The sequence below is a fragment of the Podospora pseudocomata genome, assembly GCF_035222375.1.
Source record: "Podospora pseudocomata strain CBS 415.72m chromosome 1 map unlocalized CBS415.72m_1, whole genome shotgun sequence".
Taxonomy (NCBI): domain Eukaryota; kingdom Fungi; phylum Ascomycota; class Sordariomycetes; order Sordariales; family Podosporaceae; genus Podospora; species Podospora pseudocomata.
The window spans coordinates 1,261,165-1,277,116 of record NW_026946363.1 but is presented as its reverse complement, the minus strand read 5'-3'; the positions used below and the strand labels follow the sequence as shown (position 1 = coordinate 1,277,116).

The window sequence follows — 15,952 nt, the reverse complement described above, 5'->3', positions numbered from 1 at the left end:
TCAGCTAGCTGTGTTGGTCGCCCAGGCCTTGCCCCTCTCAAAACTGCCCCTCAACACCAGGACTGCCCCACTCTAGATTGACCTTAGCATTGCTGAATAAGGGCTGACGGAAGTGCTGTAAGACATTATTCACGGCCCTCGCCCTCGCGTTTTGGCTGCAGATTGGCCTCTGACAAATCGGGTTGCTTCAATCGCTGGATTTCCGAGACAAAGCAGCCTTGTAAATACTAAACCCCGATGACAGTTGTCTGTTGAACCACCAGCCACCAGAACATCGTATCTGCATCGACGTAACGTTTCTGAAGGAACAATGATGGAACTTTTTTTTTTTTTCCGCAGGGGATCACATGCAGCCAAACGGGTCGAGGACACTCTGGGATCCGTGCACGCTGCAAGTTGCGGAGTTGAACCGTGCTTAAGCTCCCTGTCCGCGATGCTTGGCACGCAAGAGCTCTCCATCCATGGAACACCACGAACATATCACGAAACGTCTTTCTGGTAGCTCTTTACTCTTCTCGGTTATGACTGCCCATTCCAGACTGGAGTACTTTGGTTTCATGTGCTTGGCATCAAACACGTTTCAGTCGAGCATATCTACTACTGTGTCAGCGCGACTCAGACTTCCCTGGGCACACTTCTTCCCGGCAGTTGCGGATGTCTTGATATCAGAGATGATGCGGTAGTTTGGGCCAAGGTACTATTTATTTCCTTTATATCATGCATCATCCGTAAATTTGCATATACCTAATGTAAACTGAACTATTCTAGCCTTTCGTGTTGTCATGAACAAACCCAAACACCACGCACATGTCGTCTCTCCCAATGCATATAGTAGCAGGTATGAATTGATGAGATGCCCCCATGACCACTTCTTACCACCCTCCTTTCTTTCTATACTGCAAAAACCTCGCTGTCGAGTAGAGAAACGTCGCAATCAGAAGCCCACAGGCAGCATACAGGACCGTCGGCACCCATCTGGCATTGGCACTCTCACCACCCAAGACCGCACCCGCAATGGGCGTCCCAATCAGAACCGCAGTTCCAGAGACAATGAACCCAAAACCCATTCTGGTCCCAACTCTCGAAAGATCAGGAGATAGCTCGACGACAACACTAGGTGTCAAGCTGACCACGCCGCCCGAGAAGGCACCATACAGCAGTACAAAAACCACTGATCCAGCGAGATTCTTGACTCCCAGCCAGCCGAAGACGAGAATTGCACTCCCCGACATGCAAACGAGCATGAGGTTCAGGCACCCAAACCGATCCGCCAGCGCGTTGGGGATAATTCTGCCAAAAATCGACCCGGCATTCAGCAACGTAACCAGATACGGCGCAAAGGACTCGGTAACCGACGCCTGCGATGTGCCATACAGCGTGATGTAAAAGAACGGAACATAGAGCGTCAGGAAGGCAAAGAAACCGCCAGCGGTGAAGCTCAAATATGGACCATCCTTGAAAAGGCTCTTGTCGACCAGCGACTTCTTCCCCTTGTGAGGTGGCACCCTGGTCTTCATGAACGCGACTGGTATGACCGACATTCCCAGCAGGATGAAGGCGATCACCCTCGTCGCCCAGCCGAAACCCAGGCTCTTCTCCAACTTTGAAAAGATGATCGGAAAAACCGTCCCGGCAACTGGCGACCCTGCCGAGGCGATGCCCAAGGCTAACGCCCGATGGCGGGCAAAGTACTGACTGAGGATTGCAGCTGAAGGTAGGAAAGTCATTCCCATGCCGCTCCCCATGCAAAACCCTTGCGCGAGAAGGACTTGCCAGTACTCGGTACATAACGAGGTCATGAACTGGCCGAAGACGATGAGGAACATGCCGGTGATGAGGAGGTGGCGGAAGTAGCCGGCGTCATAGAGAGGACCGGCGAACACGCCGACCAAGAAGAGGAGGGCGGCTTGGGTAGAGCCGATCCATGAGATTGAGGAGGGTGGATGGGAGGATAGGAGGGTTGTTTCGTAGTAGGCCTCTGTGCAACGGGTTAGATTTCGCAAAGGGGAATGGGATGGAACAAGACGTACGGAAGACCCCGAAGGTGTTGATAAGACCCCAGGTGTTGACGAGGATAGCGGTCGAGCCTAGGACTTGGAGCCAAGCTGTGAGACCTCCATCTGGGACCACATCTGGTGGTGGGTCAACATTCGAGGCAGGATCTGTTTCTGTGTTGTGGCTGGGCTTGAAGCCGGCGATGTTCTGGTCGTTTGGGATTGAGATTTCGCCGTCTGTTCTGTCCGAGTCGGAGGCGGATGTGGAATCTTTCTCCTTCATGGTCTGTGTTCGTAGACCTCTTTTCTGACTTTGTTTCTTTCCAGTCCAATAGGCTCTTTCAGCTGCCGTTGGAAAGGATAACGGTGTTTTGTTCCAAAGAAAAAGTGACTTCGGTTGGTGGCGGTGGGGATATATCGTCCGGATAAGTATAAGCTGAGGTCTCTGGTCTGAGCATCCACTTTCAAATCGTCAGGGGGACGAGGTCTAGAGTAACATCAAATCATGAGGCCATCGACGGCATTAGATAGGGACAACTTCGTATCTTTTCTTTCACCTTTTAGAGCATTTGAAAGAAGGGATACGCAAGTGGCGGCGGGGCCGTGATCAGTATTCATAGGAGGAAGGTACCTAGGTAAGGTTCGGGAATCACCGTCCACACATCCCGTGTCAAGCGGATATAACCAGGACTTAATTTTCTTTGGGACAAGCCATCAAAAAGGAAAAAAGAAGAATTCGCTTGTTCCAATAAATTGATCAATGAACCACATGGGAATTCGCAAACCGGCGCCGAATTCCACCCCCGCCTTTTCTTTGTGTCTTGTCTGGGGTAGGAAGTGGACTCAACTGGTTTAGTCTAGTTTGTTAGTTGGATGGTGTGTGGTATCATGCCCCTTCTCCGCCGCAGGTGAGAAAGCTTCCGGTACCTGCTATATTTTCTTGGAGACGTCAAGTAAAAGCTTAGCACTGTTGTTGGGATTTACCAATCTTTCGTCTTATAACACCGAGGGAGCACGAGAGAGGTGATTATTTTATCAAGTTCGCAGTGCCATGTCAACTCTCCCAACCTGTCTTCTTGTTTTTCATCTTTTTTTTTAATCACCGTCAAGACGATGGATACCTGCCGAGAGATTCCAGGCCAGATCACCGCTATCTCAGCTCCACCAAGAAACCTGGGGTTGTGCCGAGGAGGATTTTGGAATTACTCAACACCAACGCCAAAACGCAGGCACATAACGTAAGAGGAAACAGAGCAATTACCAAGCAAATACTTTGTTTAATTCTCAAGCAGGGCTGCTTGTACCGCTTGGAAAAGTAGTCTTCCCTTCTTTCTGCACAGTAGAGGAGGGGTACGGGGGCGAGGCGGACGATTGATGTTGAATGATGTCGTTCAAAACGGCAGAATGGTGTGACACAAGCACGGGATTTGGGCCATGTGGTGCGAAAAGCCACCCCCGCAAAAAAAGCACGGCGCCGCTGCCCTTGTCCTCCTCACGGGTCGGAACGGGGGTTGCGGATTCCGGGTGACCTAACCGATGCGGTGGTGTGTGTGTGTGTGTGTGTGGCCGATGGCCGGCCCGATGGTGATAGGTCATATTATCATGGGTCAAAGATAAGTCTCGTCAATGATGATGTCAAATATACCGGCCGGTTCCGATGATGTTCTGCATTTTCTATGCTGGGTTTACTTCCTAGTTACACCACTGACAACCTGGAAGCGGGTAGAGGAACTGGACTGGCCCGGCGATGGGCAGCAGGGTGCCTTCTGCTGACAAGGCTGTCAATGGGCCATGAGAAGGTGTAACGAACGCTGTGCTTGACCAAAAAGCTATGTACGCCTAACCCAACAGCAAGAAGCGAACCAATTGCCAAACACCTTGTATCCAAACTAACCCCACGCCTAGCCCAGAAACACTCCTCTCTCAACACCATCATCAAGCCTCAACCAAACTTCTTCTCAAACTTCTTCAACATCCCCGACACCCCCCTCTCCAACCTCCCCGCATTCTCCTCCAGCTTCCCCCTCACCTCCTTCTTCGGTCTATACTCCTCCTCCGGCACATAAAACTGCTGATGCACAGCATACTCATTCTGCTGCGGCAGCCCCGCCTGCGCCGTCTGCGGCCCTTGGACCCCAACGCCGGGTGAAGCCCCGATCCCACCCACGGCAGGTGGTGTAGGTGTCTGAGACACGGCCGCCACAGCAGCGGGGTTATACACCTGCGGCTGACCCGGGAATGTCCCAACGCCTCCGTAAGGACTCACCAGCCCTGGACTGGAGAGGGGAGTACCAACTGCCGGCATGGTTACTGAGCGGGTGATGCCTGGATGAGGAGGCGCACCTACACCACCGAGGGAGCCGAAGCCTTGGGGGGCGAAGCCGGGTGATGCCACGGGGGGACCGGGGAATGTTGGCGCTCCCGGGGGGTGTTGGAGGTTGGGAGGTGGGATGCCCGGGCTCAACGGGCTGAGATGGCTTGGTCCGGGTGGAAGGCCAGGGGAGAAAGGTGTGGCGGCGTCATAGGCGAGGGTTTGATGGAGTGGGTTGGCGACGCCGTCTTCAGGAGGGGGAGTCTTTTCCCTGTGGCGGAGCTGCTCTGGAGCTGCGGGCGCGGCGGGGTTGTAAGGGATAGGTGAGAAGGCTGCTGGGGGAGGAGGGGGAGGAGGGAGGTCGCCATCTACTGCGGACACCGGAGGGCCGGGGAAAGACGGGACGCCGGGGTTGGCTTGCTGGGCTGGGGAGGAGTCGGAGATGGCAACTTTCTCGAGCTTTTGAACAAGGGAGCTAGCTTCGGTGGGTTGACGGGGTGGAGGCCCGGGTTCATCGAGGACTTCGCATTGGGTATGGGGAAGGACGCGGCGGATGCCGTTGACGAACTCGAGGGCGTCTTGGTGAGTCCAGAAGTAGAGGTCAAGGGAATGAAGTTTGTAGTGATATTTGGCTTGGTTGTGGGGGTCATAGGTTGGAAGGTGCCATTCTTCTTGGTTATTGACTTGGCCGACGATGAGGGTTACGAGGCAAGTGTGCTTGTATGTGTATTGGAGGTGGACATTGTCGAGGTCTGGCAACATGCTTGGTTAGCAAGTGCCATCATTGCTTGTGCGACAAAGCCAAGGTATCTTACAGCCATCAAATGCGTCTTGATCCTCTGTGCCTGGCTGGTTCGCAATCTCTAAACGGGCGCGTCCCTGATTGGGGTCCTCGAAGAGGTAGACATAGGACCCCTTATCGAATCGATGATGAGGCGGGTTATTTGTTGGTGGCCCGTAAAAGTAATGAACGTCGCCAAAGCTTCACATGCTCCAGGTTAGGACATATAACCTCACAATAATGCGTAGAGGCACAAAGAAAGCAAGCATACTTACAGCGTGGCTACAAGTTCTTCTCCCGGCCGGGCGGCCATCTTTGCGACGCGCTATGCGATCGACAGGATGAGGGGAAGTTGGTGGTGATGAGGGGTGAGAAATACAAAGAGAACAGCGGCGCAACAAAACTCTAGTTCCACCCAGAACTAGGGAAAAGACAGGAGATAGTTCAATCAAGCTGGCAGGAGACAGAGAAAAGGAAAAAAAAAGTAGCCAGAAAAAAGATCACGGTGGTATTCCTATGAGACGAACCCATCAGCTCCCCCCTGTGCGACACTCGAGCTGGAACCATGACCCAGAGAGCTTAGGCGTCCCTTGGGCAGGCCCACGCGCACATTAGCGAGCAATTGAAAGCCCATCACTCCCGTCCCGTCAACAAATCACCTCTTTTTTACAGCGTGATGATCCTACCCCTGGACATGCCGTCAGGACAGCTCGGGTGGTTGTGATGCTGTGAATGAGTGGGTGCCCCTCCCACCTGGGCGCTTAAACAGATACTGCCAAGCCTTCATAGCGGGGTAGGTACCGGTGGTCAGAGCTCTGTCCAATTGTCAATTGCAACCCCTGCCCAACACAGTGCGATCTCTCCCATCGCCCGCACCGTGCCCGTCCCGGAGACTGGCCAAAAATTTGGAACCGCGACAACGGAAAGAGCCGATTTGAGTTAATCGACTCGAACAGACACCTCACCGGCGACAGCTCCAGCGACGACACCCCTCCACGTCCTCCACGCCCACCACTTTTCACCCTCTCTTTCTGGTACGAATCCCCCGGCTCAAACCGTCCTCTCAACTCCCAACTAACCCCCCAAAGCCAACAACCAAATCACCCCCCTCCCCAACCCGGGGCCCAGCACCCACCCAATTCCATATCAACCCCCGAAGGTTCATCAACATCCAAAATGGGCATTCACTCCATCTGCAACGCCCTCTCCCACCTCCAAAATGCCTCCCGCGCCAAGCTAGGCCTCACCTCGATCCCCAACACAAAGTACAACCTCCGCTTCGCCCTCGCCCTCCACCGCGCGGGCTTCATCTCCTCTGTCACCCGCGCCGGCCTCACCCCCGAAGCCCTTCTGACCTTCGAAACCGAACCCGTCACCTCGGCCAACGTCTCCACCCGTCGTCTGTGGCTGGGGCTCAAGTACTTCAACAACAAGCCCGTCATGTCCAACCTCCAGGCCGTGTCCAAGCCAAAGAGGCCGGTGACTGCGGATTACAAGGAGCTGTCCAAGATTGCGAGGGGGTTCCAGGCGGGGCATATCAAGGGGCTCAACCTGGGGGAGACGTTGTTTTTGTGCACGGATAAGGGGGTGTTGGAGGTGAGGGAGGCGTTGGAGAAGAGGGTGGGGGGTCTGGTTCTGGCGAGGGTTTCGTAGGGTGGATGAGGGAGAAATCAAGAAATTTGAAAAAACAAGAAGAAAAAAAAATAGATGGGGGCGTTGATGGTGGTGGAATGTGGAAGGAAGGATGTAAAGGATATCATACCCAACGATGAGAGTGTACGAGATAGTGGGGAGAAGACGAAAGACATGTACATCAAAGTTAAATACACCAAGATTAAAGACACATGAGCAGACTGTAACTGAAGCAGATTTCAGATGCAACCCTTAGCAACAAGGCTACCAGTTGATTCAGCTTCCATATATGGCCTCGGAAAGGAATTGTACAATGAATACTGTTATTCATACTAATCTAACATACTTTGTGTGCCTGACTGTGTGTGTGCGCGAGCGTGCCTGCCAGCCGCTGTCTCTTTTGTATGCATCTTGCGTGCGGTGTCCTATGCAATAAAGTGCTGTTTGCCCTGCCCCCCAAAACACCAAACCACACATATATACCGAAAACCCTATTCTACATAGACAAACTCCTCCCCCCTCCCTTAATGTTTCTCCCCCCATTTCCCTACCATCCTCCTTTCCCTTTTCCTGCTGTGCTTATCAAAAACAAACAACTCCCGACTATGAGGCAAGTACCAACAACAGAAAAGCCAATAAAAACATAAACCCAACAATTAGAATCCGCAAGCTCTCTCCCTCTCTCCCAATTAACAAGGCAAAACACTTTCCTCCTCGTTTCACCTCTCCCCCCCCCAACACACACACACACACACAAAAAGGTATCATAAGAAGCTGGGAGTTTTTTTGTTCGCGTTCCCTCCAACCAATACAAACAAATAGGTGTCATTAGCAGCGCTTAAAAGAGCAATGCAAAACCGACAAGCCAAAATCCCTTTTTGGGGGTGATAAAAGGTAAAAAAGTGCGGTACCATGGGCCGCGGTCAAGAAGAATACAAAGAATTAAACAAGGTGTCGAGTCCGTCGCGACAGGTAATTAGGCGGCGATAGGGGAGATTTCGGAATGGCTCTCCTTGTTGTCGATGACGGAAGCCTCGGTTTCTTCTGTGGCAGAAGGAGAGGGGGAAGAGGTATTGTCGTTGCTATGTCCACTCACTTCGGCCTTGGAATCGGCAGACCCGACGCTCATGCGCTCCATGCTGTTTGTCACAGCCTTGACCCCAGGGGAAGTCTCTGGCAGAGTGATCTCACCCTCAACCTCCTTGGCGGCTTCCACGGCCTCCTCGGCGGTCTCAGCCTGCTCCGCAAGGACTGCTACCTCCTGAACCGCCGTCTTCTCAGCCACGGCATCGAGAGCGGCGTGCTTAGCGTCGTCCTCGGCAGACTTTGAAGCGGGAACAATCTCGGCGGCTGGAGCCAGGCTGGTCTGCGATGCTGAAGGTGCGCTATGTCCTGACGTGGCACTATGTGGTCGTGAGACAGCCTTCTTAACGCGGGGCTTAGACGCTGGGGATGTTCTCCGGGAGGCCGGCCCATGTCTGGGTGGAGAAATGGGCACCTTTTGTGTGACCTTGTTGGCAGAGGCTTGGGTAGGCCGCATCATACGCGCGAGGAAACTCTCGTCAACCGGCTTCTCCTTCTTAGGAGCATGGTCCTTGGCTGGTTGAGGCGGAGGGGGTCCTATGCTCGGCCGGGAGCGGCCAACGGTCGAACTCTGTCGTTTGAGCGTTTTACCCGGGGCGGCTTTGCTAGTGGTGCCCGACATGCTTGTTCTGCTGGCGGAGCGTGCGAGGGAACTGGCGTATTGTGCGCTGTCGCCGTGGACCTTGGAACCGGAGGCAGCCGTATGCGTTGTGAGGCCTGGAGGAAGCTTGACTGGTCTTGTTGGTGACTTGACCTTTGGCTTGACAAACCCTGTGGCTGCGGGGGATGCATGGAGCGGAGGTGGCTTCTTCACCGAGGAAGGAGCAGAGGCCTTTGCGGCGGGAGTGGCTGCTTTTGGTGTCATTGTCTTTTCGGTGTGGGACACTTTCCTTTCGGGCGTCTGTTTAGGCGCAGCCAAATTCGGCTGAGGTCTCAGAGCTGGGCTCTTCGGGGGCTTGGTGGTGACTGGCGATTTCGCAGATTTTACATCGAGCTTTCCTGTCGAAGTAGTTGTCATCGGCTTCACTATCGACTGTGGTGTGATGGTAGTGGTGGTGGTGGGTTTCGTGGCTTCCTTGGTGGCAGTTGTCTCCTTCTTCTCCTCATTCGCACCGCTTGTCTCGTTTACTGGCTCTTTGGTCTCCGGTTTTGGTGCTGGTGTGACTGTCTTCTCCGCAGTGCCATCCAGGGCTGGCTCTGGGGTCTTCACTTCCTCCTTCTTCACAATAGGTGCGGTCGGTGTTTGTGCGACATTCACTTCCTTGACCGGCGATGTCGCCGTCTTCTCTTCTGCCTTCGCCTGTGGTGATTCCACAATTGGTTGGTCTCTAAGGAAAGTTTTTGGTGTGCTCGTGAGCCTCTCAAATTTCTCGAACGGATTCGAGATCTCCTTTCCAGCAGTCGGCGTCGTCATTTCGCTAGATCCACCGCTGAGCTTTCGAATCCCGGGCACTGAATCCTGGCTGCCTTCTCGTGTCAAGCCCATCCTACCGTCTTTTTCGATTGCGATGAAGCTCGTTCGGACTTTGGCCAGCGGACGTGGGGACTCGGCGCCGGAAACTGTAACAATGACGACAGAATTAGCCATGTTTACCTCGTAGCCAGCTGCCACACGGAATGCGCAGATGCACCCGAATGCGCCGGCAGGTGTTGCGCGCAAAGGAACAGCACAAGATGATCCTTACCAAAAGGCGCACCAGGCGAACGACCCCGGTCTGGAGGACTGTTTTCCCCCTTTTGCTCAAACATGGCGCGAAGGTTCTTGACGGCACTCATGATGGCGGATGTGGCAGTACCTGCCCGTTTGGGTTTTGAATTCAAATATGTGGAGGGCCCCGAAGGCGATGACCAAAGCGCAAAGAGATCTTGACTGAGTCGTGTGAGGTGTCGTCACGCGGGGAGGTGGTGTTGAAGTCGACTTTGGAGGGCAGCACCCGGCGCGCCGGGCTTTGCGAAAGAGACGCGCTTTGAGCTCCCCCGCGCCAAGTGACCCGAGGGATGGTCAAGAGAGCCCGTGTCGCTCGATTAAACAGCTGATGTGAGGGAGCCGAGAAATACAACAACAGACTAGGTGGGATATGGCGGCGTCGCAACGGGCAATGGTGTGGGAGCAATGTACGGGTGGTCGGAGGTTGCGTGTCGCGAACAGGATGCGAAAAAGATGCAGATAAAGTAAGTATCAACGGACCGTGGTGGCACCAAAAATGTGAAGGTGTCTTCATAAAATTAAGAGAACAATTTGGGGAAGGGTTGGTTCAGGGGAGCTTTGCCAAGCGGTTCGGTGGGACACACACTGCCCCTAATGCCTCGCAGCACTTTTCGTCCAGACAAATCAATCTGTTTGGCGCACCGAAAGCCCCGAGAGATTTTCTGTTGATAATCCTGAGACCCCGACAGCCAAAGCCTCTTGTTGTCTTTATTTTGGTGTGATCTTGGCCAAAGCGCCGTTGAGGTGGGTGCACAACGGTTGGCCCAAAGCTGGAACAGCTCCAGCAGAGAGGTGGGTTTCAGGGGCTGTGCTCCAGGTCGTCTACCACCGTCCACCACTCGCGATGCTCTAATAAATATCTTCCTACATACATTGCCACACGCCGTCAGGTTTTTTCGTTGGAAAAGCGCCGCTTGCCTCTCTGTTTAGCACACACAACCTGTCAGAGCCGGTCTTGCTGCCACCGTGGGCATCAGAACGCAGATTTCCCCGGACCAGCCGTCTTTGGCGCCAGGATACCCTTTCGAGAAGGCCATCCCGCCTTCTTCTGACTTGTGTTTCAGATGTCCGTCATGCATTGCGTCCGGCGGCATCATCATATAAAGCGCAGATGCTTGTGCTCCGTCCGATGTGGAAGACATATACGGCATAGCGGTAGGATAATCCCCATATTCCGCTTGAGGCCACCTTCCTTTCCAGCCCTACAGCTCCGGGTTGTCGATAAGAGGGTACGGGATATGATATTGAACTTCAAGGAGCACCCTGCCAGCAAGCAGGCAAGCATGGAGAACGTTTAAACAGGCCATCTGGAAAACGGCCAGGCCCAACGCAAACCAAGTTGAAGCTCCAACCCCACATTCTGGATCGCATTCATTTACACCCGAACGGGAAATAGCCAAGCAAATGATTTGAGCTTCTCGGGAACCAACCGCGGGGCAACATCAAGATCCACGGTTTCTAGCTCCGATCCCGGCTGCCGAAAGAACGCAATCCGAGCCTTTTCAGCCCGCGGCCAATAATTTCGCCCGTGGCTTGCCCGTTAAACAAACCTCCCAAACCAAAAAAAAGAAAAAAGGTCAATTGACGCGCAAACATGGCTGCCAGAAGAGCTTTGACTATCGGTATGTTCTTGTGGGAACCCATGATTGCTTCTTTCACCACAATAAACTTGCTTTTCCTAACACTGGCTGCGATTACAAGGCCTCATCCCCGGTGATGGTATCGGCAAGGAGGTCATCCCCGCTGGTCGCCGTGTCCTCGAGGCCCTCCCTGCCTCTCTTGGTCTGAAGTTCGACTTTGTCGACCTCAACGCCGGCTGGGAGACCTTTGAGAAGACCGGCGTTGCTCTGCCCGAAGAGACCGTCCAGACTCTCCAGAGCTGCAATGGCGGTCTTTTCGGTGCTGTTAGCTCCCCCACCACCGCCGTCAAGGGGTACTCCTCCCCCATTGTCGCCCTCCGCAAAAGACTGGCCCTCTACGCCAACGTCCGCCCCGTCAAGACGGTCGCTACCGCCAAGAAGCCCATCGACATGGTCATCGTCCGTGAGAACACCGAGGACCTCTACGTCAAGGAGGAGAAGACCTACGACACCCCCGAGGGCAAGGTCGCCGAGGCGATCAAGCGCATCTCCGAGAAGGCCAGCACCAACATCGCCGCCATGGCCGGTGAGATTGCCCTGCGCCGGCAAAAGATCCGGGCGAGCGGAGCCCCCAGCATCCACAAGGGCCCTCTCGTGACGGTGACTCACAAGTCCAACGTCCTGTCACAGACCGACGGCCTCTTCCGCACCGCCTCCAAGGCTGCCCTTGCCGACCCCAAGTTCAGCTCTGTCAAGGTTGAGGAGCAGATTGTTGACTCGATGGTCTACAAGCTCTTCCGCCAGCCTGAGGCGTATGATGTCATTGTTGCTCCTAACCTCTACGGCGACATCTTGTCTGATGGTGCCGCTGCTCTTGTTGGCTCGCTTGGTCTCGTTCCCAGCGCCAACGTTGGCAAGACTTTTGCTCTTGGTGAGCCCTGCCACGGCAGCGCGCCTGATATCCAGGGCCAGGGGATCTCCAACCCTATTGCTACTATCCGTAGCGCTGCGCTCATGCTGGAGTTTCTTGATGAGGAGGAGGCTGCTGCCAAGATCTACGCTGCTGTGGATGCTAACTTGGAGGAGGGCAAGTACGTCAGCCCCGACTTGGGCGGCACTGCCAAGACTGAGGAGGTCTTGCAGGATATCCTTAGACGTCTTTAAGTGATGATGGGTTTGGGAGGGAGACGTCGAGAGGAATAATGAGTGGACATGTTTCACATATATACCCCATTTTTCATGTAGACATGTTACACAGGAAACGTTATCAAAAATCAGGGGAGATGGGATGGTCTCTGGAATAGATAAAATAAAAGCAGGAGCTGTGTTGAGGGCGGTAATGAAGCTATTATGAAAACTCGGGTGTTGTTGCCATATTGTCACAAGGATAACCCGGGAATTCCCCGGGTGTCATAACCCATAGGCCCAGGGGTATGCTGGGTCTCAAAGAGAGCCATCCGATATCAGAGACAGAGAGAGAGAGGGGATGTCGTTCATTAACCATCAAACCCCATATGACGCAACCTCTGCGCCTTGCGCCCCGTGTGTATCAGACAGCACCTATCATACAATCTTTGTCTACCCATCCATCTATACATACATCCAACAACATCAAAAAAAAAGCACATGACCCCTTTATTGTGTACCGATATCATCGTCCCACCTTGTTTTTCCGTCCCATTTTATGCCTATCCATCTCTGTCTATGGTACCTCTTCGTGGTGTATCAACCCCTGAGATTGCCCTACACCAAGTTATTCATGGCTCGTAGGGGTGATGATTCCCTTGTGACGTGGTGATGACTGGTGTATGGTGAAGCCATCCATGGCTCTAAATTTTGAGCAGGGCGGGTATCATTCTCACCAAGCCCTGGCCAGGGGGGCGCGGGGCGGGGAAATCCCCAAATCCTATCAACAAATCTTGCGATTGCTGATTTACTTGGTTCTCTTGGCGTCGAGCTCCTTCTCATAGGCAGCAACCAACTCCTTCCTATAATTCGAAGAAATGTCAGTCATCTTTCCTCAGCATCATCAACCGGAGAAAAACTTACTGCAAATGCGGCGGCGCAGGCGCATAATGGCTGAACTCCATGCTAAACTCTCCCTTACCCTGCGTAGCCGCTCTCAAGTGAGTGCTGAACCCAAACATGGCGTTCAAACTGCAGTCCGCCACAAGCGTGAACTCATCCGCGCCCACCTCGGTATCAACAATGGTACCCCTCTTGTTCATCAACATGAGGATGTTACCCTGGAACTCCACCGGCGCGGTGATTGTCGTCTTCATCAACGGCTCGAGCACTGCACCGCCTGCATCTGGGAAGGCCTTGCGGAACGCCATCTGAGTGGCGAGGTTGAAGGCGTAGTCACTGGAATCAGTAACGTGAGTAGCACCGTCAGTGATGATCATGCTGGCACCAATGACCCTGTGGCCCAATAGGGGACCCTTGAGGCAGGCTTCTTCGAAACCCTTCCCGCAAGCGGCGAGGTACTTTTCGGGGATGGTACCACCGACGACGCGGGTCTCGAAGTAATTCTTCTCGGCGTCTTCAGCGTTGGGCTCGACCCAGCCAACAACACGGGCGTAATCACCGGGACCGCCGGACTGGCGCTTGAGCAAGAAGTCGAACTCGGCCTTGCGGCTAATGGTCTCGCGGTAGGCGACGCGGGGTTTGCCAGTCTCGCAGTCGACCTTGTACTCACGGCGGAGACGCTCGACGTAAATGTCTAGATGAAGTTCGCCCATACCGCTGATGATGGTCTCTTCTGACTCCTCATCGACGTGGAGGCGGAAGGTGGGATCCTCACGCATGAAACGGTTCATGGCCTTGGAGAAGGCGTCGGCGTCGCTGCTGCGCTTGGGCTTGATGCTGAGAGACATGACGGCATCCGGGACGTACATGGAGCTCATGCCGTAAGGAAGGCGACCGTCGGTGAAGGTGTCACCGGAGGCGCACTCAACGCCGAAGACGGCACAAATTTCACCGGCGCCAATCTCGGCCACGTCCTCCATTTCATTGGAGTGCATGCGGACGATGCGGGGAATGCGGACCTTTTTGTCATTGCGGGTGTTGAAGAGGTACTGGCCCTTCTTCAGGGAGCCCTGGTAGACACGCATGTAGGTGAGCTGACCGTAAGGGTTCTCTTCCAGCTTGAAGGCGAGGCCGACAAAGGGAAGAGAGTTGTAGGGAAGCAAGCTGACAGGAGCTTCGCCCTTGGACCGGTCGAGAGCCATGTTGGGAACGTCGTTGGGGTTGGGGAGGTAGTCGCAGACAGCGTCAAGCATGGGCTGGATGGACTTGTCGGCGAGGGCAGAGCCCATCAACACAGGGGTGAACTTGAGGCCAATAGTCGCTCTGCGGATAGCAGCCTTGATCTGCTCAGGGGTGGGGGTGATCTCGTCCAAGAACATTTCGGCGATCTCATCGTCGACATCGGCCAATTTCTCAATCAGCTCTTGTCTCTTTTGCTCGGCCAACTCCTTCAACTCCTCGGGGATCTGGTTCGAGACCTTGACGTTGACACCACGTTGGCCATCGTTTCTGATTGCCCTCATCTCAATGAGATCAACGACACCCTCAAACTCCTTCTCAGCACCGATCGGGATCTGAATAGCGGCAGCCGGGATCTTGAGCTTGGAGTTGATCATCTCGACAGCCCTGAAGGGGTTGGCACCCATACGATCCATCTTGTTGACGAAGGAGATACGGGGGACGTTGTAACGCTTCATCTGGCGATCGACCGTAATGGTCTGGGATTGGACACCACTGACAGCGCACAGCACCATGACGGCGCCGTCCAACACTCTCATGGCTCTCTCGACCTCGATGGTAAAATCAATATGTCCGGGCGTGTCGATCAAGTTCAGGTGGTAGGTATCCTCCTTGCCGTCTTTGGTCTTGTACTTCCAGTCGGCAAAGGTGGCGGCAGACTGAATGGTGATACCTCTCTCCCTCTCCAGTTCCATGGAGTCCATCTTGGCACCGACGCCATCACGCCCGCGAACTTCGTGAATGTGCTTCGTTCTGCCGGTGTAGAAGAGAATGCGCTCGGATACAGTGGTCTTGCCGGAATCGATGTGTGCCTAGTGGTTTGCCATGCTTGTCTCAGCATTTCCTGTTCCCCAATAAAGTCCAGTTGGTTCTTCGACCAACTTGTCATCTTGAACCAAGGCCATAACATACTGCGATACCGATGTTCCGGACATGTGCCAACCTGGCAGCCTCGGCGGGGGAAACCTTCGCAGCGGCAGCTTCGGGGGTCATGTTGGCCTGGGCCAGCTCCTTGGCCTGCTTGAGACTGTAGTTCCCGTTCTCCAGTGTCAGCCATTGCTTGAAGATGTCATGTTAGGTTAAGGGGTTAAGCCATACGCGGCAGCAGCACCCTCGGCAGCCCTGTAGTTGGACGTCCTGCTGAACTCTCTGAGACCTCCCAGTCTGGCGCTGTTGATGGCAGCAGCGTATGGCAAGGCCCGGCGGCCCACCAGCGCTGCGTTTCTTGTCGCAAGAGCAGCGCGACAGCTGTTTACCGCCCGTATTACCCTCATCTTGGCTGGCCGAAGAAAGAGAAAAGGAATGACACCAACAACCACAAACAAGAGGGAAGGGGACGTTCGTGGGGCTAAGATTCCCGCAGGATACGGTACGGTGGTTCCCGGCGAGACTCCAGCTCCGCGAATTTTTTTAGTGGGGCCGGGAACTGGATTGACCACTCACACCACAGCCTGTTTCTTACATCCAAGGAGGGGAGCAAAGTGAACATTGTTGACCCTATGTTGGTGTGTGTAGCCCAATTCAAGTTGCTCGGTTGTAAAATCCAGGACTCTTATATCCAGATGTTGTGGGCTTACAGTCCCTCATCCAGGTGGG

At 54.1% G+C, this 15,952-nt stretch overlaps 6 protein-coding genes across 6 annotated transcripts; 2 read left to right on the top strand and 4 right to left on the bottom strand.

Moving 5' to 3' along the window:
• Positions 1-872: 872 nt before the first annotated feature.
• On the bottom strand, positions 873-2,277 carry QC762_106380 (uncharacterized protein; the record flags this gene model as incomplete). Its single annotated transcript, XM_062885034.1, has 2 exons — positions 873-1,978; positions 2,031-2,277. 2 exons carry the CDS (start codon positions 2,275-2,277, stop codon positions 873-875), a joined length of 1,353 nt encoding a protein of 450 aa, XP_062747965.1.
• Positions 2,278-3,936: 1,659 nt separating this feature from the next.
• Positions 3,937-6,083, bottom strand: QC762_106370 (uncharacterized protein; the record flags this gene model as incomplete). Its single annotated transcript, XM_062885033.1, has 3 exons — positions 5,362-6,083; positions 5,121-5,287; positions 3,937-5,057 (listed from the first exon to the last, which is right to left on the bottom strand). Exons 1-3 carry the CDS (start codon positions 5,397-5,399, stop codon positions 3,937-3,939), a joined length of 1,326 nt encoding a protein of 441 aa, XP_062747964.1. The 5' UTR covers positions 5,400-6,083.
• Positions 6,084-6,262: 179 nt separating this feature from the next.
• On the top strand, positions 6,263-6,739 carry QC762_106360 (uncharacterized protein; the record flags this gene model as incomplete). The annotated part of the gene is made up of 1 exon (XM_062885032.1): positions 6,263-6,739. One exon carries the CDS (start codon positions 6,263-6,265, stop codon positions 6,737-6,739), a length of 477 nt encoding a protein of 158 aa, XP_062747963.1.
• Positions 6,740-7,464: 725 nt separating this feature from the next.
• On the bottom strand, positions 7,465-11,160 carry QC762_106350 (uncharacterized protein). Its single transcript, XM_062885031.1, has 2 exons — positions 9,487-11,160; positions 7,465-9,361 (listed from the first exon to the last, which is right to left on the bottom strand). The coding sequence occupies exons 1-2, from the start codon at positions 9,575-9,577 to the stop codon at positions 7,695-7,697; spliced, it is 1,758 nt and encodes a 585-aa protein (XP_062747962.1). The 5' UTR covers positions 9,578-11,160; the 3' UTR covers positions 7,465-7,694.
• LYS12 (homoisocitrate dehydrogenase) lies at positions 10,123-12,490 on the top strand. The gene is made up of 2 exons (XM_062885030.1): positions 10,123-11,131; positions 11,211-12,490. The coding sequence occupies exons 1-2, from the start codon at positions 11,104-11,106 to the stop codon at positions 12,251-12,253; spliced, it is 1,071 nt and encodes a 356-aa protein (XP_062747961.1). The 5' UTR covers positions 10,123-11,103; the 3' UTR covers positions 12,254-12,490.
• Positions 12,491-12,550: 60 nt separating this feature from the next.
• Positions 12,551-15,630, bottom strand: MEF1 (Elongation factor G, mitochondrial; the record flags this gene model as incomplete). Its single annotated transcript, XM_062885029.1, has 4 exons — positions 12,551-13,077; positions 13,139-15,168; positions 15,269-15,383; positions 15,455-15,630. The coding sequence occupies 4 exons, from the start codon at positions 15,628-15,630 to the stop codon at positions 13,023-13,025; spliced, it is 2,376 nt and encodes a 791-aa protein (XP_062747960.1). The 3' UTR covers positions 12,551-13,022.
• Between the last annotated feature and the right edge of the window lie 322 nt (positions 15,631-15,952).

What these genes read in the sequence shown, in the direction of transcription:
- QC762_106350 (XM_062885031.1), bottom strand. Translation starts at nt 9,577, where the DNA reads ATGAGTGCCGTCAAGAACCTTCGCGCCATGTTTGAGCAAAAGGGGGAA. An exon ending in TTCGCCTGGTGCGCCTTTTG is followed by an intron (nt 9,362 to 9,486) that starts GTAAGGATCATC and finishes TCATTGTTACAG; the next exon opens with TTTCCGGCGCCGAGTCCCCA.
- LYS12 (XM_062885030.1), top strand. Translation starts at nt 11,104, where the DNA reads ATGGCTGCCAGAAGAGCTTTGACTATCG. An exon ending in CAGAAGAGCTTTGACTATCG is followed by an intron (nt 11,132 to 11,210) that starts GTATGTTCTTGT and finishes TGCGATTACAAG; the next exon opens with GCCTCATCCCCGGTGATGGT.